The 21,900-nt window shown below is 50.4% G+C and overlaps 1 protein-coding gene across 1 annotated transcript in view; it reads right to left on the bottom strand.

Annotated features, from left to right (window-relative positions):
* Window positions 1-21,900, bottom strand: part of ATXN7 (ataxin 7) — a 371,238-nt gene that overhangs the window by 121,254 nt on the left and 228,084 nt on the right. The window contains exon 6 of the mRNA XM_078661542.1: window positions 5,261-5,343. Within this exon, the coding sequence (XP_078517668.1) occupies window positions 5,261-5,343 (83 nt within the window). The remainder of the gene's footprint in view (window positions 1-5,260; window positions 5,344-21,900) is intronic.

The following is a 21,900-nucleotide window of genomic DNA, read 5'->3' as shown; positions in this document are numbered from 1 at the left end:
TAAAATCTAAGAGGCAAAAAGCCAGGTTTTCAAGCCCTTCCTAAAAGATAGCAGGTTAGGATTGCTACGTAGCGAGAGGGGCAGAGAGTTCCAAAGCTGAGGGGCCCGGAGCATAAACGAGCGACCTCCCAGGCGGGCCCTCTTCACACGAGGAACAATGGCGAGAAGCTTCGACTCTGATCTCAGAGATCGAGAAGGACAGTATGGCAGGAACCTCCTCTGCAGGTATTTTGCCCCAGTAGAATAGAAGGCCTTATGCGCGAGGGTCAGAGTTTTGAAGACTATCCGCTGTCGATTAGGCAGCCAGTGAAGCGACTGCAACAGGCCGGAAACATGAACTCGCCTGTGCAGACCAAAGATGGCAGGCGCCGCCGCATTCTGGACCACCTGCATCCGTTGCAGGAGGTATTCGGGCAGGCCAAGATATAAGATGTTAGCGTAGTCCAATCTTGAACCAATCAAGGCCTGCACCGTAATGCTCCAGTGATCCTCGGAAAGCAACGGAAAAAACTTCCGAAGCATGCGGAGAAGTCCAAAGCAAGTGCCCGTAAGGGCGAGCATCTGAGATCTTAAGGTCAAGCTGTTGTCAATTTTGACCCCCAGATTCTTCGCTAGCTGAGATGACTGCTTCGGAGGAGACATGTCCGCAGGCCACCACACCTGCCAGTCCGGGTCGGATTGACAGCCGAAGAAGAGTACCTCCGATTTATCTGAGTTGCACTTGAGGCTGTTCAGTTGGAGCCATTTGAAAACAGCCCCAAGGCACTCGCGGATATCCTCTCCATCAAAATCCTCCCCTTTCCGGCAGGTGAAGAGCAGCTGGGTGTCATCCGTGTAGGATACGATCTGGGCACCGAAAGACTCGGCCAGAGCCGCCAGAGGGGTCATAAAGATGTTAAAAAGAGTCGGGCTCAATACAGAGCCCTGCGGGACTCCGACTCCCAATGGCGGCATCTCAGCGGAGGCTGAGGAAACCCAGACCGTCTGTCGGCGACCAGCTAAGAAAGATGTAAACCAGCTGAACACCGTCCCCCTCAGACCGATCTCATAAAGTCTGATGCGCAAGCCCTCATGGGGAACGGTGTCAAAGGCCGCCGACAGATCGAGCATGATCAGCATAGCTCTCCCACCCAAGTCTAGCGTCTCCTTGATGGCCTCAGACACCTCCAACAGCGCCGTCTCCGTACTCAGATTAGGGCGAAAGCCTGACTGAGTGGAATGGAGCAGATCATTAGATTCCAAAAAATTGGAGAGCACGCTGTGCACGTGCTTCTCCAGGGTCTTGGCCAGAGCCGGAAGAAGAGAAATAGGCCTGTAGTTGGCCAAGACCTCAGGAGCCAGACCGGGCTTCTTGATAAGGGGGGTAACCATGGCTTGCTTCCACGCCAAAGGGACCTCGCCTTGGCTCAAAGAGCGATTCAGGAGAGGGTTAACCAGCGGGTTAACTACCTCCGCCATCTTCGCCAAAAATTTGGCCGGGCATGGATCTAGTGGCGATCCAGATTTGAGATTGGCCAGAAGTGTCAAAGATGAGGCAGTTGAAATAGGCGGAAAATCTGACAGGACAGGCCCCGAGGAGACCGATGTAACGGGACCAACCTCGGAGCCAGGCAAGGCAGCCGCCGGCCGCGGTGGAAAAGACTCCTGTATCAACTTGATTTTAGCCGTAAAGAAGCAAGCCAGATCCGACGCCCACTTCTGAGTGGGAACAGACTGGGCCGCATTCGACCGCGGGGCGATATATTCCCTGACGATCGTAAAGATCTCTTTACAGGAGTTCGAGGCATCCTCGATCCTCCTGGCGAAATAGCTTTTCTTCTCAGCAAGAATGGCTCGGTGATAGGCTTTGACCCTAGTTCTATATTCAAGTCTTGCCTCTGGGTTGTACTGGGCTCGCCAGGTCCTTTCCGCCACCTTGCACTGCCTGCGAGAAGCAAGCAGCGCGCCAGTAAACCACGGGGTAGAAACCAGTTTGGGTAATGATCGAGGAGGCCTCAAAGGGGCCAGATCATTTAGCCTATCCTCAAACCAGGCCTGCAAGGATTCCAGGTCACTATCCAGAACCCCCGTAAGAGGGCAGGGATGTTCACACAGTGCTTTAGACAGCAAATCTGGAGTCACCCGGTGCAACGCCCTTGTCCCTAAACCAAGCTGCCTAGGGGCACTACTCCGAGGTTTCTCCTTGCCCAGTATATAAAACTGAACCAGGCGATGGTCAGTCCAAAGAACCGGCATAAGTGCTGTCACCTCTATGGGGGAGGAAGAGAAGACCTGATCCAAGGTATGGCCTTTGTCATGCGTCGGTTTGAAAAGAAAGGGGGCTAAGCCCAGGGGTGTCGTGATATCAGATAATTTAATCACTTCTGAGTCCAGCACATCGTCCATGTGAAAGTTAAAGTCACCGGCCAGAATGCAATGATCGGCTCTCATGGCCAGCGATAGCATAACAGACTGAAGTTCTTCAAAAAAAAGAGCCTGCTGGACCCGGAGGTCTATACACTAACAAACCTTTCACTGACTGATGCGGCGCCAAAGATAAAGAAAAGGCAAGGGACTCAGACCCTTTGATGGCCTCAGTGGGAATAATAGAACATACAACAGAGTTCTTCACCACGATGGCTACACCGCCACCCCTTCCTTCCGATCTGTCCTGCCTGTAGATGCTATAATCTGACGGGATCGCCGAGGCGATATCCGGGTTGGAGGAAGCTCCCAGCCAGGTCTCAGTAAGCATCAAACAGACCGGTTTTTCCAAAGTAAGGAGGTCAAAGAGCTCCTGAGCGTGACTGCGCACTGACCTGGTGTTCAATAGCTTACAGAAATGCTTCACCGGGACCACCTCCCGGTAAGGGGGTGGCCGTGGACCAGCGCCTTTCGACCAGCCACAACCAGGGCATTTGCTCTTGCCCCTATAACGACCAGGGAAAACCTTGAAGCAACCACACGATACCCTTTGTAGGGACCGGAGTTGCGCAGATGTGTAGCTGACCATGGTTGCTACGATTGAGTACGGTCGCCCTAGGTCAAAGTCTCCCGCCGCTCCGCCCGCCTCCGGGGCGCAGACGGGCACGACTCCGGCACGACTCCGGCACAGCGCGGGAGAGCGAGCTTTAAATAGGAGTCCCTCTGGACATCCAAAGCACTACACTGCTCACTCATGCAGTTGCTGACATTCACCCCACTCCAAGATGGCGCCCGTTCCTAGCTCACCACCCAGAACCGGGAACCGGACCCGCGAAATGCGGTGATAAACTATTAAACGTGCAGGTAAGGGCCCTAGAAACTGTCCGCTAAAAACAGGGTACAAGAAACCTAAAATAAATAAAATAGGCAAACGGGAGTATTTAAAAAGAGGAGCGCGATCAGAAGCGCCCAGCGTTATTGCAGTCTTCCGGTGTCTTAGTATGGTATCAAGGGCTAATCCCACAGGTGCTCACCTTAAATAGGAGTCCCTGTGGACATCCAAAGCACTACACTGCTCACTCATGCAGTTGCTAACATTCACCCAACTCCAAGATGGCGCCCGTTCCTAGCTCACCACCCAGAACCGGGAACCGGACCCGCAAAATGCGGTGATAAACAATTAAACGTGCAGGTAAGGGCCCTAGAAACAGGAAGTGCTGTTAAAAAACCCAAATGTGAAAGGAAAAACATCTATGAAACGGCATCGCTGTATTAAGGAATATGAGCTAAAAAAAGGGTGATAGTGTGGTTAACAACTGAGATATTGCATGTGGTGTAGCAAAGGTTTCCTGTTGAAGGAAAAAAGGAAAAGTATGCGAGTGAATCCTTGGATGTGCATATCAAAGCAAGGATTCCCTAAAATCTACAGCCGAAAAGTTTAAAGGGCTTGAGTTAACAAGATAGACAAACACAAAAGAAGTGACCTAAATGGATGACAATGTGGCAGAAAACTACACAAAACTAGCAACAGTACCTTCAATTCTAATGTTGGAACTGAACCAATTTCATAATTAGTAGCATCCTAAATGGCAGGCCGATCTAAGCTGGTCAGTCAGTGGCTTGGCATTACCTCAGCGGGATTTAGAAAAGGAGGTTAAATCATTTTGAGAGCCTTCCTTAACAGTTAACACTTTTTGTTTTATCAAGGCTGTGCAATGGTTGTACACCAAATCTCTTTGATGTACTTTTGATTCACATTACTTTGAATGCAGTCAACTGGTTGACTGGCACTGCAGATTTTAGGTTGTATACTAAAAGAGTGTCCATTCAAACCGCACACTGTTTTCTTACTGATGTGAAATTCCTCACACTGTCAGAATTTACACAATGGTCCTGAGGCAACTTTGCATAAAGCCATACTGTGTCAGCAAGAAAAATGTTTTTTTGCAATAAAAGACACACGGCCACAGGGTTTACATGTGCGTAAAGCACGGGGAAAATCGTCATTATCTTCAAAAAAGTAAAAAATTAAAAAGCAAAAAAAAAACACCAGTAGTTACAATTCAACTGTACTTCAACTGTTATTGTGGCAATGGTGGGTTGGAAAACCATACACTAGAGAAGACCAAATTAAGTGCAAAGGGTCTGTTACATGGGGGAAGTCATGAAAAATGACCCCAACACATGCATGTTTTCTTTTACTCAATCCTATCAAAGGTAAAAGTATGCTTATTTTATTGTATATTTCTTCTACCAGAGAGAAATATGTTGTTTAAGATTTGCAATAAGGCAATGTTACTAAAGAGTACAAGAGCAATACATAAATAAATGACACTACCCAGTTAAACTTAGGTGCAAAGGTTCAATCCACATGTGTCTGCTATATGGATCTTTCTGAAAGACATAAGAATGACTGGAAAGCAAAGAGGAAGACAAAGTGCAGAGAAGCGCCTCTTACTCATAAAAAGGGCAAGAGACAGCAATTTCATGCAAAGCTATTAGACAAAAAGCCTAGCCCCAACCCATTAATCTGTACAATGTAGTATGATACTTGGTACATTAAGAAAGATCTGCAGTAAGCAAAGACACAATGTTCATACCTTCGAATCCACTTCTTTTTCCATCTTCCAGCAAGAGACCAACCAGGAAGCATGCAGAAACATGGCTGAATTCTCAAAGACTCGTACTGTGAAGAGGAGCTATTCATACTAAACTGACAACATTATCAACCTATGAAGATTGCAGTTTTAAAAATATACGTTTTAGTGGGACACTGAAAATAATCTGGGTTTACATTCTGCTTAAAACATTAAATTTTCATTAACAAATGCAATATATGCAAGTTAAAATCACAAACCTTGCACGTCAATGACCTAGTGCAGGGCTTCTTTGTTTCTACATCAACAACTCCACAGTGTATATCAGGATCAAACTCCCTCTCTGAAAAATGGGCACATACAGTCTATTAAGGTATGCACAACAAATACAAACTTTAATGCTTTTATAATTAATTTCAACAATTAAAGCAGTTAGCCTACCCTTTATTTCTAGAGCATTTAACAAATCATGAAATATGTAATGTGCGAGTTATTGGCACACAACCAGCACGAATAGTATAACAATTGCGTCAAAAGTGCTGATATGCCTACAAATTATTCTCAAAGAATGTGTTAGCTGATGTCATTTAGAAAATTTAAGCAAATCTATTTGAATGCATTACCTTTACATTGGTTGGCATAAGCCACTGGAAAGCAAAAGAAGCTGATATGGCTTTTTTCAAGTTTAAATTTATACCTCACGTATTGAAGACCAACAAATGAGGCACTTAGCCACCAGTTCCAGATAATATGTTTTACAAGGAATCCTGCATTGTCCGAGACAGCGAAATAGTTCTGAAACTTCATTATATAAAAGGTCTTATATTTTCAGCTTCCTCTTTGAATTTAAAAGGTAGGTATTTATCATTTCAGAGAGAACTACAAAGAAGCAAATTCTGACACTATGAACATTTTCAGTTCTGGACTCATGAACACAGCTAAACAAAGACACCATCCCCAAAAGAATATTTTCTATTTAGAGTGCAATCTTTTAAACTCTGGGGGCATTTGCTATGAAGCAGAGGGATCTACAACAGATCATACATTTTTCGTTTTCTTTTAAAATTATTTTAATTAACTAATGGATGACACCTTTCAAGTGCAGAAGGAGTGGAGAATTAACCATTTCAGGACTAGTAAAAGTTCTTCAAGACCATAAAAAAAGGAAATTGCACTCTAAATTATGCTAATTGTAGGAAGCTGGCTCTTTATATTGGACCAAAACGAGGTACACTGTGTAAACACTCCAGGCAACACTTATTGGTTTACAGAGGCAAAAATGATTACACTGAATGCTCTCTTTTGTGGTTGTGAGGGTGAGGAGTTTAGGCGTAGCAGAGGGTAGTGCTAAGCATTCGCTGTACTGACAAAGGCAATAAATGAGACATGCGCTCCAAAATAAATCTGAGAGTAATTTAGAAAATTAGGTCGTATTTTTATAAAAATGTTGATACCAAGAAATCTGTTATCAAGTAAGTACCTTTTAAAATATTGAGTTTCATAGGTGAGTAAAACAGATCGGCAAATGAGTCTTCGCAGCAATGCTTCCATATGGGAGTTATGTACCACCAGCAGTTACACGTTACATGCCCTGGGTGCAGAAGTATTTGTCGGGTTGGTAGCTTTGCGCGTTACGCTAGTGGAAAGGAAGGCTCCTACAAACAGGCTGCAGAGGCAGACTTGGGGAAGGTACCGGGAGCACACAAATGGAGGCGGGGGGGTGGGGGGGCTTCGGGTTTCAAGGGTCCTAGGGACAAGTCGGCACCAGGGCGGTGGCAATCCGGTGCAGAGGGGCAAGGTTTGCAGCACTTTGTGTACTAAGGCTTTGTAATTGTCGGTCTCGCCAGTTTAGGGTGCAGAAATCAGAGCTGCTGAGTCACTCTGAAGTGGGTCTCTGCGGTGCCAACATTCCTCAATGGCTGCTTAGTCTCGGTGCTTTTGGAGACCAGACTGAACTAAAACAGGCTTTGGCTGTTGCAAGGAGCGCAGTACCCTGGGAATTGGTCCTGTGTGGCTTCGGTTGGGCCTGTGTCCTCTCACTTGATGAGGGGACAGATCCGACCTTCAGGAGCACAGGTACCTCTTCCTGGGGGACTGCCGCGTCTGTTGGCCAGGGAGCAGTGGCATAGTAAACCGGTCTCTGCATCTTAGGTGCCTGCAGACGAGTGGCTCCTCTACTCCAAGGGAGATTACTGGCAATTTGTGAAGAGCTAGCAATCTACCAGGGCTCTTGGTAGTTTTCTCAGCTGCAGGATAATTCACTGGGTCACGATTGTTTAGACTGGTGCAAGCAGGCAGGGATTTGTGCCAAAAGACTAACAGCATTCTTCAGTTCTCGTTTTATTGCGGCTCTTCTTTGTTCTCTTCTTCTGTATCCATCAAATCTAATTTCCTTACATCAGGGGAGCCCCTAAATATTTAATTTAGGGGCGTTAAGGGGTGTGACAGATAGTAGCAAGTTTACTTTAGGGCGTCTACACACCCTATATGACCACTTTGTGTAAAGTGGGCATAACCCTGACCCAGTGAGGCTAATTCCGCCAAAACCAAGATGGTGGAACTCTACGTTTTGTGTTTACATTAGGCAGCTCACCTTAGGGCTGGAACTAGCCTGAGGGAATAACATTCTTCCTCACTAGCTAATTTTCCCACATGTCCTGGAGCTAAATAGGCCATGGGTAGGGAGTGGCCTTTCCCTATCTGGGAAAGCCTTCAGTCGCATATCAAAGGCGTCAGAAGCCTTTGAAGCCTCCGGCCTTGATATTCGGAGTACTTAGCCATACTGCTTGGAGAAGGTGACATCACCGCCGCCCAGAGTAGGCATGGTTTCTGCCCTCAGAGAGCAGAGGCTCTCACCTGCAGGGGAGTCGGTCAGAAACCTGTCTGTGGTGGCAGGCTGGTCTAGACAAGTGAGCCGGTACACTAGTAGTTTGGTAGGTTTTCAGGGGACAACTCTAAGGTGCCCTCTGGGTGCATGTATGAATAAATCCGTCACTGGAATCAGTGTAGGTTTATTAATACGAGATGTTTGATACCAAACATCGGTAGTTTCAGTGACGCCATCATGTATCTGGCTAACTCAATTGCCAGATGCATCTAAAATGGCTTCCCTGTTCACTTGCAATATCGAAGAATTGACTTAGACAATACAGGGGCATATCTGCTCATGCAGATATGTCCACATGTATAGTATAGTGCACCTTGCTTTAGGGCTGTAAGGCCTGCTTTAGGGGTGCCTTACTTGTACTGCATGCAGTGTTTGTAGGCATGGCACATGGGATATATGCCATGTCATGTGTTCACTTTTCTCTACACCAAGGCATGCAGCCTGCAATGGCAGTTTTCATTAGGGTGCAGAGGGGTCTCTCAGGCTGGCACAATACATGCTGCAGCCCTTAGGGACTCACTTTTGTCTCCATGCCCTAGGTACCAGGGGTATCATTTACTAGGGACTTAGGAGTGCAATAGGTATTGCCAATTAGGGGAATAATTGTACAGTTTTAGGGAGAGAGATCTGGCACTGGGGACCTGAACGGCAGTAACCCCGTTGCATTCTGTAAAAAATTGCATCAGATACCAGGCAAAAGGTGGGGGTGACATGTCAAAAAGGGGTTTTCTCCTACACAACCCCCGCCCAAACAAAAGAGAATTAGACAATTTAAACTCTCTTGGAAAAGGTTAGTCTAAGTGGAAAAACCTAGAAAGGCAAACTGCTTTGACGTTGTCAGTCCCAGGTCTGTGCTCCACTGTACAGTTCATGCCCTGTAGAGAGATGTACCACCTTGGGGTTTTCACCATTAATCTGCATCAGCCACCTGAGGGGCAGGTGGTAGGTTTGGACAAGGAAGAGAGAACCAAACAGGTATGGTCTCAGCTTCTTCAGGGAGCAAACCACAGCAAAGGCTTCCCTCTCAACAGGCTAGTGTTGGCCATCATCATTTATCTGGGATATGACTGCTCCAATCCCTTGTTCAGAGGCATCAATCTGCACTATAAAGTGAGAAAGTTGGCTGCTCCCCAGCCTGATAATCAGCTCAGGAGTTGGTGTGCATCTGTCTTGGTTACTGCACTAAGGTCCCTATAGTTCACACAATACCGCAGCTCTGGTTTTCCACCCTGGGGAATGGGGCTTTTGGACGAACACAACTGGGCTGGCCCAGGGGCTCTCAGCAGGTTCAATTCCAGGATCTTGTGGACTTCAGCTCTGATACTCTCCTATCTCAGACTGTCTATATATGTTATTTTTTACTGATGTATTGTCTCCAGTATCCACATCACGGGTACAGCCAGGTAGTCTGACCAGGGGTTAGGGAGAACAGCTCAGCATACTGCTCCAGGACTTGCCTGCAATCAGCTTTTGGGCTGTAGGAGAGGCAGTAACGGAGAGGTTCACTCTCTGCTTCCTGATCCTCTTCAGTGACCATGACCATAGTCATCTCAACCCTGTCTTAGAAAGGCTTCAGGCAGATAACATGGATGACCCTGTGAGGGCTCCTTCTAGTGTCTAGGCCTATCAGAAAGGTGACCTCACCTTTCCTCTCAAGGATCGGGTAGGGACCACAACATATGCTCTGGGCGGTAGCAGCGCCTTGAAACATCGTTTTGGAAGGCGAGCAGATTGCGAGGGACTCTCCTCTGCTTGTACTCTTACCCTGCTGTTTCAATATTTTTTAATCAAACATTTTAATACTGTGTTGTGTATCTTCTTTATTAATTGTACCTCGTTTTAAACTTACTGTGCACTGTTAGCCTGCTTCCCTGTGCCCCGTTCCACCGCGGCTTCTTGGTGCCGATTGTTGTGGAGGGCAGGGTCGGGCGCCATCTTCTGTCAGTCCCGGACCCCTGCGGGACCGGAGTTAGCGGTCTAGCTGGGGAAGGGGCTTGCATAATAAATAGATTGCGAGTCCGGGGGCCTGGGCGATAGCTCTGGGCGGTGGCAGCGCCTTGAAACATCGTTTTGGAAGGCAAGCAGATTGCGAGGGACTCTCCTCTGCTTGTACTCTTACCCTGCTGTTTCAGCATTTTTTATCAAACATATTTTAATACTGTGTTGTGTATCTTCTTTATTAATTGTACCTCGTTTTAAACTTACTGTGCACTGTTAGCCTGCTTCCCTGTGCCCCGTTCCACCGCGGCTTCTTGGTGCCGATTGTTGTGGAGGGTAGGGTCGGGCGCCATCTTCTGTCAGTCCCGGACCCCTGCAGGACCGGAGTTAGCGGTCTAGCTGGGGGAGGGGCTTGCATAATAAATAGCGATGAACTTTCGGACGCGCAGCGGGCGCGCCGTATGCGCGCCGAAGGAGCGCCAAAGGAGAGCCCGTCTGTGCCCGTCCGTGCCAAGTGCCAGTCCCCCTGCCCATTCGGGCCCGCTACAAAATGCTGCCAGACTAAGGTATTCCCGAGAGGATTTACTAGGATTAAACACGCTCGGCTGTGATGTGGGTAACCTATGGCGGGTTGCTGACAGTCCAGCTAGAGTGTGCTCACGGTGTAAATTTCATTTTCATCCTATGCTCATTGACTGAGTCGAGCATTGCTGACTCTACTCAGATTAGAGCTAGACTGATCAATGCTAGGTCCTTGGTGAAGCATGCGGCCGATGTCTTTGAGCTCTTGGTGGAAAATCAGTTGGATATTTTCTTCATCACTGAGACATGGCTCAATGACACCTGTGCTCCAGTTATAGAGCTGGCTGTTCCTCGGGGCTTTAAGATAATGAGGGCAGACCACCCTCTCGGTAGAGGGGGAGGGGTCGCTGTGATTTACAGAGACAAATGTTTTTTTTCCTATGAGCCCAGGGGAGATTCAGGGGACACTGAGCTGCTTCATTTTTCTAAACGGTTTAGCCCGCATTTCACTTTAGGAGGCACGTTGGTTTACCGGCCTCCAGGTTATGCTGGCCACTTTATTGATGCTCTGGAGGAGCTTATTGTCCCCCGTGCTTTGAGATTTTCTAGGTTCCTCCTTCTTGGGGATTTTAACATCCATGTAGATGTTTTAGAGTCCAGACGCCTTGATGAAGCACTGAATTTGGCTCAACTGAAACAATGGGTTAAATCATCTACCCATGTAGGAGGGCATGCATTAGACCTAGTCTGCTCTAATTTTGATATCTTGATATTACACCCTGAGAGAGTGACGTGGTCAGACCACGAGCTGATAAGATTCTCCTGGTGTTTGGAAAAATCCCCGGGGGCAGGGGATTTCCTGTTAAGTGCCTACCCTCAGAGGATCAATCTGGTCACTCTGGCTGACTATCTCGTGACCGTCCTCAGTTGGCTTCGACGGTGGGCGAGGCTGTCAGCAGTTTCAACACATGGGTGGAACAGGGGGTCGCCGCCTCTGTTAACCAGGGGCGCATCCATAGGATGCGTTTTTCTCCTTCTAAACCATGGTTCACACACGCCCTCAGGGAATTGAAATTAGGCTGTAAGAAACTTGAGCGGGGTGGCGGCAAGCGTATCAGCCGGAGGCGAAAACCACCCTGCGAGCTTCTCAGAAGGATTACTACGCCACGATTAGGACTACAAAGAAGAGCTATTATGCTGGAAGAATTGAAAAAGCTAATAATAATAAAGACATTTTCTCTATTGTGCAGAGTTTTTTATCCCCTTGTGCTGCGCAACCTCTGCTGCCTGCTTCTAAACAATGGTGTGAGGAGTTATCCTCTTTTTTTATAGAGAAAATTGCCAAAATACAGGAGGACCTGGCAGCTGTCTGTGATTCTCACATTGCCCCACCATTGCTTCCCCTTCTTCCTGAGCCTAGGCCTGCTAATCAGTTACGGCTTTTTCTCCCTCTGTTGAATCAGACATTCTGACTATCCTGAAGTCCCTGAAGTCCGGTCACCCACCGACCCCTGCCTAGCCAGGGTGCTCGGGGAGGGTGGCTGATACTGTGTGCAATGAGGTTACCCAGATTGTGAACCTCTCCCTCTCCACTGCAACGGTCCCGACCGACAGGAAGCAGGCCAAGTTATTGCCGCTTCTAAAAAAGGCCGGGTTGGATCCGGCTGCCCCCCAAGTTACCGGCCTATATCTCTGCTTCCGGCCTTGGCTAAAGTTTGCGAAAAAGCGGTTTTCCGCCAACTGGACTACTTTGTTGAGTCATCTCACGCCCTGCACCCTGCTCAATCAGGGTTTCGGGCAGCCTATAGTACAGAGACTGCCCTGGTAGAGATCTCTGAAGCGATCCGAGCGTGCCTTGATGGAGGCGGCAGAGCGGTCCTGATTTTATTGGACCTCTCTGCCGCCTTCGATACGGTGCCCCACGGGCTTCTCCTTGCCAGGCTGTCTGCTATCGGCTCTACCGGAACTGCTTTGGATTGGCTGTCGTCATTTCTTGAAGACAGGACGCAACAAGTGTGGTTGCCACCATACGCCGCCTGCCCTAGAAAACTCACAACTGGAGTCCTGCAAGGGTCTACTCTCAGTCCCCTTCTTTTTAATGTTTATTTGACTCCACTGATCTATCTGGCCGAATATTTGGGGGCAAAAATTATGGCCTACGCCGATGACACCCAACTCTTGTTCACCTGGCCGAGGGACAATTTGGACTCATCGGTTATTCAGCATTGCCTTTCTTCTGTTTTTCGGTGGTTAGCACTTGCTCAATTAAAGTGCAACGAAGATAAGTCTGAGGTCCTCTTCTATGGTTCCTTCCCCGACAACTTTAAAAATCTCTTGTGGCCTCCTGACATTCCCTGCCCTAAATCTATGGGAGGTCCAGCTAAGAACTTGGGGGTTTGGTTCGGACATGACCTGAAATTTGAAGATCATATTAAACGACTTACTGGGGCCTGCTTTGTAACTCTCAAAGCCCTGCGCAGATTCTTTCCTCTCCTGCCAAGAGAGGCCAAAGAGACTGTGGCGCGTGCCCTCATTCTCACTAGGCTGGATTATGCCAACGCCCTGTTCTGTGGCCTGCCTGCCTATTTGATCAAACGGCTCCAGGTAATTCAGAACACGGTTGTCAGACTCCTGTTTAATCTGCCTAGGAGATCCAGCGCGCGCCTCCACTTGCGGAGCTTACATTGGCTTCCGGTGGCACTGCGTATTACTTTTAAAGCTTTGGTCCTTTCCTTTCGAGCGGTTCACCAGCTTGGGCCACTCTACCTGAGAAAACGCTTTTCTCTTTATGCCCCTAATTGCTGTATTCGATCGCTAACCAGTGCATGATGGCTATGCCCAGATTTAAGCTTTCCAGGCTGGGTGGCCATTCCATCTCGGTGATTGCTGCCAGAACTTGGAATGCACTCCCTTTCCACCTGCGGGCTGCCCAGACCATTTCATGTTTTAAGAAAGGGTTAAAAACTCATCTGTTTAATGTTATCGACTAAAATTTTCTTTTTTATTGGTCCCCCTTTCTGCTCACCGCACTCCACTTTACGCTCCGTGCCAGGATACTCGTGAGTAACAGAGCGCGCTACAAAACAATTGATAACATAACATATGTCCTGAGGCCCTAGGTACCACAGGCTCCAAAGCCATACCCTCTGCCCAGGTTGGTACCCCACCAGTGCAGCCTTTTAGTCCTACCAAAGCTTCTATAGCTCTTGGCTGGCTCAAGGGGTTTGGATGCTCTACCCATGTACTCTGCAATCCTGGAACGTAGGCCAAGCATACAGTTCACAATGTCTTGTTTGGCTCTTTGAGAGGTCTGTCTCAGCTTTCCTGAACTAGAGACAGTGGTCACCTTACAGGAAGCATAAACAGAACTTCTGAACCATACTCCCTTTCTGAGGTACCCTCCCATACGCAAAAAGCAGGCATGTGAAAAGGACATCCCATCTCCCGAGTTTTTCAGGGAGTCCTACGATCATACCTTTCATGGTTTTGATGAATCTCTCCACTAAACCACTGGTTTGTGGATGATATGGGGTAGTGAACTTGTGGGTCACACCATATTCACTGCACACTGCCTTAAGGTAGCCAGACATGAAGTTACTATCTCTGACTGAAACCACCTCCTTAGTTGAAACCAACTCTTATAAAAATACTTAGGAGGGATCTGGCAACTGCAGGAGCACTGACAGCCATAAGGGGTATATAGCTTTAGGGTACCTAGTGGCATGAAACTACCACCAGAATCAATATGTTCACTTGATGCTGCTCGAGGGTCCAGAGGGCAATGTTGTCAACCCCTACCCTTTCAAAGGGAATCCCCAACCACTGGAGTGGAATTAATGCGGCATTTGGGTGGTTACCTGCTTTGCCACTGGCTTGACAGTAAAACAGAAGTTACAAAACTCATTCACCCTCTGGGACATGTTTGGCCAGTAGAAGTGGCTGACTAGCCTGCTCCAAGTCATGCTCTGGCAAGATGCCCAGCAATAGAGATGGCATGGGTCAATGAGTAAAAACTCTCTGTACTGCTGAGGCACTACCACTCTTCTAGTGGCATCAGGTTTGGGGTCTCTGGCTTCAGTGTAAAGGAATCCCTAATCCTAACAGGTCCTGATATCTTTCCTTTTCCTGTGCAGCAGCTTGCAGTCTCAGCCTTTCAAGAGTTGGACAGATCCTCTGCCCTTGGGTCTAGGAGCTCTGCCATATAAGGCCCAAGTTCCTGGGGCTCAGTTCTCTCTTGGGCTGACAGATCTTCCTGAGGAGAAGGCACCTGAGCTTGTGGATGTTCAGAAGCTGACTTCCCAGTCTTCCTACCTTTTTTCTTGGAGGGTAGGGACACTTTATCAGACTCAAACTCCTCTTCTTCACCCAGGGGTTTGCTCTGTGCTCAGGTTTGTATGCACTTCCATTTAGAGATTCCCAGCATGGCTGCATGGGATCTTCACTCTAACTCAGCCCATGCGGAGGACTCCAAATCCTTTCTTAGGATATATTCAACAGGAATTGCAGAGGGCACAGCAATCTTCTTCTGGCCAGTAACCCCTATCCACTCCAAAGACATCATAACCATAGAATGAACCTTGGGAGCCTTGTTCCCCGATGTTGACAGCTGGTTACCTCTGCCTCTCAGACGTCTCTGAAACCGCTGGACCTGCTGCCGCTGGACCTGCTGCTGCTGTCCAGCCTGACGGCCCTGTCCTCGTTGGAACCGTTGAGAAGAATAACGCCTTTGGTAGGGACGGAAACTCCTCCGATGCTCCTTAGGCTTCTCCAAGCCAACAGCCTTGAGGGTCTATACTTCAGCTTTCATCCGAACCATCTCCTCGTCTGCATGGGAACCAAAGAGGGTGGAACCCGAGAGCGGGAGGTTAGCGATGCGTTGCTATGCCTCCGGTTTCAGGGAGGTGAGACGCAACCATGAATGACATAGCAGAGTCACACCATGACAATATCCATGGGCTGCAAGAAGGGAAGTGTCCGCAGCCGCACTGATAATCTGATTAGAGACCATCTGACCCTCATTGAGAACCTCCTGGAAATCCTCACGTTTGTCTCTAGGCAGGAGTTCCATGAACTGTTGAAGAGACTCCCACAAGGAGTGGTCGTACCGGCCCAGGAGGGCAGTAGAGCTCGCTGCCTTCACCGAAGTGGCCGCATTGTTGCAGACTTTCCTTCCCGCAGAATCAAGCCCACGGCTCTCCTTGTCTGGTGGAACTGTGGTCAAAGGGGCCGTAGCGTGCTGCTTCTTCGCCGCCACCACTATGACTATATCTGGGAGGGGGTCCGCCCGAAGAAATGCTTGGTCCGAGTCCGGAGGGCGGTATTTCTTCTGAAGCCTCGAGGGTGCCGATTTCACTGAGGCAGGCGCCAGGAACAATTCCATCGCGGGTTCCTCCAACCCGGGTACCAAAGGAAGCAGAGGACGAGAAACTTGCTTCGGCTGTAGTGTCGCAAAGATCACTGATGTAGTTGGAGCAGGCACGGACAGTGCAATGCCCAGTTTCGCCGCTCCCCTTACAAGGACCTCCTGAAACGTGGTAATGTAATCGACAGGCACCACTCTCGGAGGTGGAGAATCCGACAGAGTAGGCAAGTATCTCCGTGTCTCTAGTAAATCTGGAACGTGACCTCTCGTGACGACGTCGAGATCTGGTAGAAGACCGGTGCCGGCTGAGAGAGCGATGTCTTGGCCGGGATCGAGATCTTGGCCTTCTGGGTTCCGCCGGGACCACTGGCACAGGTGGCCGAGGAAGAGGCTGAGGTGGAGGAGGCAATGGTGGCGGAGGTGGAGGAGTCCGAGGAGAAGTAAGTGTCCTAGGCAGCAGCGGCGACCGACGAGGAGCCACAGGCTGAGCTGGTTCCGGTGAACTGGTTGGTGAATAGGTCCTGGAATACTCCGAATCCGAGGTAGAAATTACCCTCCTCCACTTGCGGGCAGGCCTAGAAGAGGAAGCTCTGGAAGCAGTGCCCCTTGATGGCGAACGCCGATGTCGTCGCGATCTTAAACTCGCAGAAGTGAAGAGGCTGACCACAGAGGGTGACAGGTCTCTCGACGTCGAGCCCCGATGGTACCTCCACGACGTCTACTTTCTACATGACGTCGAACTTCTCCTTGACGTCGAACTTCTCCTCGAAGGTGACTTTCTTAGCGACGTCCATCTCCTCGTCGACGGCGACCTGCGCGTCGACGGCGAATGACGGTTTCGCCTCGACGGCGAGCGCCGATATCTCCTGGACCCAGATCGATGGCGATGATGTGTCGACGTCGTCTGTGATGTCCTCGACGTAGACCTCGACGAGGTCTCGACGTCCTTCCCCTCGACGCTGATCTTCGACGTCGTTTCGACTCAAGAGCCCTGGGTCGACGGGGAGCATATGATAGTCATACCTGGTTTTGACGTCGTCGACGTCGACCGGGACCAGCGTCGTTTCGGAGCCTTTTTTCGACGGGGGAGCACCCCAAAGGCCGATGCATGGGTTGTGGAAGAGGAAAGGCTCTCTCCATGCCCAGATGTCCCACCTGTAGCCTGCTGTCTTCTGTGCTCCAGGCCTTGAAGGTGAATATCTTCTCCCTGTCACGCAGGGTCCTCCTGGCGAAGGATTTACAGAGGACGAAGGAGTCAGGAACATGAGATGTAGGAAAATCACAGAGTATACAAACTCTGTGAGAGTCCGACTTAGCCTTCTTCCTGCCACATTCTGGGCACTTGTCGAACAAAGATTGCATTTTGACAAGAAAAATGTGGGCTAACTGCCTCAAAAAGACAGCAAAAGGAAGGTAAAGGCCAAAGACGTCGAGTGAAACTCTCAGACTAATAATAAAGCAAATAATTTGAAGATATACCACAAAAGGTAGAGCTCAATGCTCCAGGGTCCTGCTAGCAGGAGCCGGAAAAAAGAACTGAAAGTAACTGGCCCTTGACTGTGCATCATGGGATACCGAGGGTCTCTGGAGGGTTCCTTAAAGGCACGGTATCCATTTACAGACACATAATGGCAGCCTATGGGGCTTGTCTGTCCAACCCTTCATCTCTATCATGAAAAAAGGGTCTTTGTGAAGGGGTTTCTCTATGTGTGAAACTCCGCAAAATGCTTAAATGTAATTGTTATCTGGCTTTTCACTTCAGGGTGAAGTACTGGCCAGTGTAGCCTTGTTGGTTTCAGGCTGCATTATTTATCTTTTATTTTCTCTTAAGTGTCTATGCAGGGTTGCAGAAGAGGACAACTTAAGAGACTATTTCTATTGAAGTGCTCCGGGGTCCACGCATATGGACGGGACTATTCACAAGATTATGACTATCACAGAGATCCCCTACTACAGAAGGGCGTGACAACCTTTGGCAGAAAAGAAGGACGGGTCCTTAAAACCACCCTGTCCGGATGAACAAAGGAAAGGAGGTTTGGAAGAAAGAGCCTGGAGCTCACTCACTCTTCTGACAGAGGTGATAGCAACCAAGTAAGCCGTCTTTAGAGTGAGAAGACGTAAGGGACAGTTATGAAGGGGCTCAAAGGGAGCACACATCAGAAAAGTCAAGACAAGATTCAAGTCCCACTGAGGCATTACAAAGGTACGGGTGGAAACATATGCGTAATGCCTTTGAGAAAATGGTTAACAAATGGGGACTTAAAAAGAGAAGGCTGATCTGGAAGCCGTAGAAAGGCGGAGATGGCCGAAAGATAACCTTTGATAGTGCCCAGAGCAGAGCCCTGCTGAGCCAAAGAGAGAAGGAACAGAAGAACCTCAAGAAGAGGGGCAAAAAGGGGATCCACAGAGTTTGCTGTGCACCATGCCACAAATATGTTCCACCTGCAGGCGTATACAGTTTTGGTGCAGGGACGCCTGGCTGCCAGAATGACATCACAGACTTCGGAAGGAAGGTCAAAAGGTGTCAACTGTCGCCGTTCAATCTCCAAACATGGAGGTGGAGGCAGGACAGGTTCGGGTGGAGGAACGGCCCTTGCTGCTGCGACAGAAGATCCACCCGAAGAGACAGTCGGATTGGGGGATCGACGCTCATACTGAGTAGCTCGGGATACCATACTCTTCGAGCCCAGTCCGGGGCCACAAGAATGACTTGGGCCCGGTTGCGCCGGATCTTCTTCAGCACTCTGGGCAGAAGTGGTATAGGCGGAAAGGCGTACAGTAGACCACAGCTCCACTCGTGACGAAAGGCGTCGCCGAGCGTCACCTTGGAAAATCCAACGCGCAGAACTAATGACACTGCGCGTTCTCTTCGGTGTCGAATAGATCTAACCAAGGCTCTCCCCACTGCTGAAAGAGACCTTGCGCCACGTCCCAATTCTGACGCCATTGGTGATCCACCATGCACCGGCGGCTGAGTTCGTCCGCTCTGGCGTTCAGAGACCCTGCCAGGTGTTGAACCATCAAGGTAATGCAGTGATGTTCCAGCCATGTCCAGAGACGCAAAGCCTCTTGACAAAGGGTCCAGGACCCCACCCAGCCCTGTTTGTTGCAATACCACATGGCGGTGGTGTTGTCCGTGAACATCTGCACTACACTTCCCCGAGCAGAGGGAAGGAATGCCTTCAGTGCAAGCCGGATCGCCCTCAGCTCCAGAAAGTTGATATGGAGCCAGGACTCCGCCAGAGACCAGAGGCCTCTGATCTCCGCCTCTCCCATGTGGCCTCCCCATCCCAGGAGGGACGCATCCGTCACTACTGTGTGCCCCAGTTGGGGAAGGGAGAGGGATCTGCCACTGACCATATCGCGATTCGTGAGCCACCACTGCAACTGTCGTGCAGCGTCTCTGAGATCTGGACGTGATCGGCCAGGTTGCCCTGATGCTGTGCCCACTGGAACTTCAGGTACCACTGCAGAGTCTGCATAGGCCATCTGGCATGCGTCACCAGCAGGATGCAGGACGTCGTCAGGCCAGTACCTGGAGGGTCATCCTGACTGAAACCCAGAATAGAGAACTAAAGAGCGGTATCATAGCCCGAATATCCCAGACTCGCTGTCCGGGAGGAAAAACACGAAACAGCTTCGATTCCAGAACCGCCCCGATGGAGGGGAGCTCTGAGAGGGACTCGGGTGCGACTTCGGCACATTGATGGAAAACCCAAGCAAATGCAGGAGGTCGGCCATAGTCTGGAGATGGGTGACAACTGCCTAGGGCGAGCCTGCCTTCAACAGCCAGTGTTCGAGGTAGGGAGAAGACTGACACCCCTGACCTGTGCAGATAAGCAGCGACCACCGCCTTTATCTTCGAGAAAACCAGAGGGGCGCTGGTAAGGCCAAAGGGGAGCACAGCGAACTGAAACTGCTCCTGGCCCACCATGAACCGCAGGTAACGCCGGTGGGCCGGCAGGACGGGAATGTAAAAATAAGCGTCCTGCAAGTCCAAAGCTACCGTCCAGTCTCCAGGGCAGCCAGGACCTAGGCCAGAGTCAGCATCTTGAACTTCTCCTTCCGAAGGAAGCAATTGACGTCCCAGAGGTCGAAGATGGGGGGCAGGCCCCCCTTGTCCTTCTTGGGGACCAGAAAGTAGTGGGAATAACAACCACTCCATTCTTCCTGAACGCATTCGATGGCGCCGTTGGCCAGGAGAAGAGCCAAATGATCCCCTGACATGCGGTGGTACCGAGGTGGCATGGCTGGAGGGGAGGACAGAAAGGGGAGCGAGTAACCCTGGCAGATTATCTGCAGCACCCACTTGTCCGATGTAATTACGCGCCAATGGTGGAGGTGGTGACAGACCGTGCCACCCACCAATGTGGGGTGCTCCCTGAAGCTCGGATTAGAAAGGCTTAGAGGCGGAAGCAGCGGGGGTGGGGATGGACTGACCCGCACGCTGGTTACCAGAGCCGCCCCTGCGGAATCCACGGCCGCGCTGAGGCTGGGTCTGCACAGGCTTTGTGGAGGAGCATGCTTGGGTGCCTTTGCCCTGGCCACAAAAGGAACGAAACCCAGGCGTGGCAGGGTTCTTTGTGGAAAGACCCAAAGACTTGGCAGTGGCCCGAGAGACTTTAAAGTGGTCCAGGGCATTGTCTGCCTTGTCGCCAAAGAGGCGGGAGCCATCAAAGGGCATGTCGTGGAAAATGCCCTGCCTAACGAATCAGCGGTGGCAAACCACACCCAATGGCAAACTTCGCCTCATCCTTCCCCTCCGCAATCGCATGGGAAAGGACAGCCTGGACCTCCTCAGACCACTGAGGCAAGACCTCGGCTACCAAATCCCACACTGCGTGGGAGTAACGGCCCAATAAGCAGGCGGTGTTAAACGACTGCAACCCCAAGCTGGCTGAGGAGAACAACCTCTTGCCAAATTGGTCCAGCCTCTTAGAGTACTTATCCGGCGGAGCCGTGGCAAAGGAGCTTTGCGACATCAAGGCCTGAATGACCAGTCTCTCAGGCGTGGGGTGAGTGGTCAAGAAGGCAGGATCACCAGGCACTGGGCGTTGGTGCCTAGAGATGTTTTTATCCACCGGTGCCCCAGAGGCCGGCCGCAACCAAGTGCCCAAGAGGACCTCGGTGAGAGCCTCATTGAAAGGGAGCAGCGGCTCAGACGACGTAGACGCAGTCTGGAGCACCTCTGTAAGGAGGTTAGTCTTAAGGGCCACCGTAGGGAGGTTGAGATGGAGAGCCTCCGCAGCCCGACGCAGCACCACGGTGTAGGAAGTGCCGTCCTCCATAGTAGGTGAAGGGGAGGCAAACCCCGGGTCAAAAGACACATCAAGCTCGCCCGCATCTTGAAGGTCGTCAACCCAATCCTGCTCTGAGTCACACTTCCGTGCAAGGGGGTCCTCTGAGCCGTCCCAGTCCTTGTCCGGCTCCGGAGTAGAAGGATACCAGGTCGGAACGAAATGGTCCGAGAACCGGGGCAGGGGTGGGATAAACGGCACCCAGCGCGGCACCTGTGGCGGCGCCGGAGCCAGCGGCGCTGGATCCTGTGGCACTAGGGCCGGCGGCGCTGGATCCTGTGGCGGTGCCGCCAACAGGATCTGAACGCGGGGCCCATAGGCGCGCCGGCGGGAAGACCGAGGCCTAAAAAGGCGGTCCAAGGCAGCAAGAAACTCTTGCACCTGTTCGGGAGTTGCCAACGGACCCGGGTATAGCAGGTAGGCCGCGGGTCTCCCCGGTTCCAGAGGAACCGCAGGGGCGGAGCCCCTGTCCCCCTCGTCCGCCTCCGGGGAGCGACTGGGGGACATCGGAGAGCGAACATGCTTCTTCTACTCCTTTTTATGGCGTTGCTTACCGGAATCTGAAGGTGAATATTTAGAGCCTGAGGAGCAACGGCTCAGGTCCCGCGAACGGCCCCTACACCCGGAGCAGCTGTGACAGGAGTGCGGGACCTCCAGCAACTTACGGCGCCGCTCCCACAAGGCCTTCGGGCCATGGCTCGACAGTCTTGACAGTCCTGGGAGTCATGGTCGGTCTCCAGGCAGTAGAGACACACCCTGTGGGGGTTCGCCACCGACATGTTATGGCGGCACAACCCACAAGACTTAAAGCCGGGCATCCCTGCGTGCACCAGGAGACAGAGAAGGAGACTAAAGTCTCAAAAAGTAGTCAAAAAATTACTGAGGTACGTGCTC

Source organism: Lissotriton helveticus, chromosome 9, assembly GCF_964261635.1.
Source record: "Lissotriton helveticus chromosome 9, aLisHel1.1, whole genome shotgun sequence".
NCBI classification, from domain to species: domain Eukaryota; kingdom Metazoa; phylum Chordata; class Amphibia; order Caudata; family Salamandridae; genus Lissotriton; species Lissotriton helveticus.
This window is presented reverse-complemented; position numbering and strand designations above follow the sequence as displayed.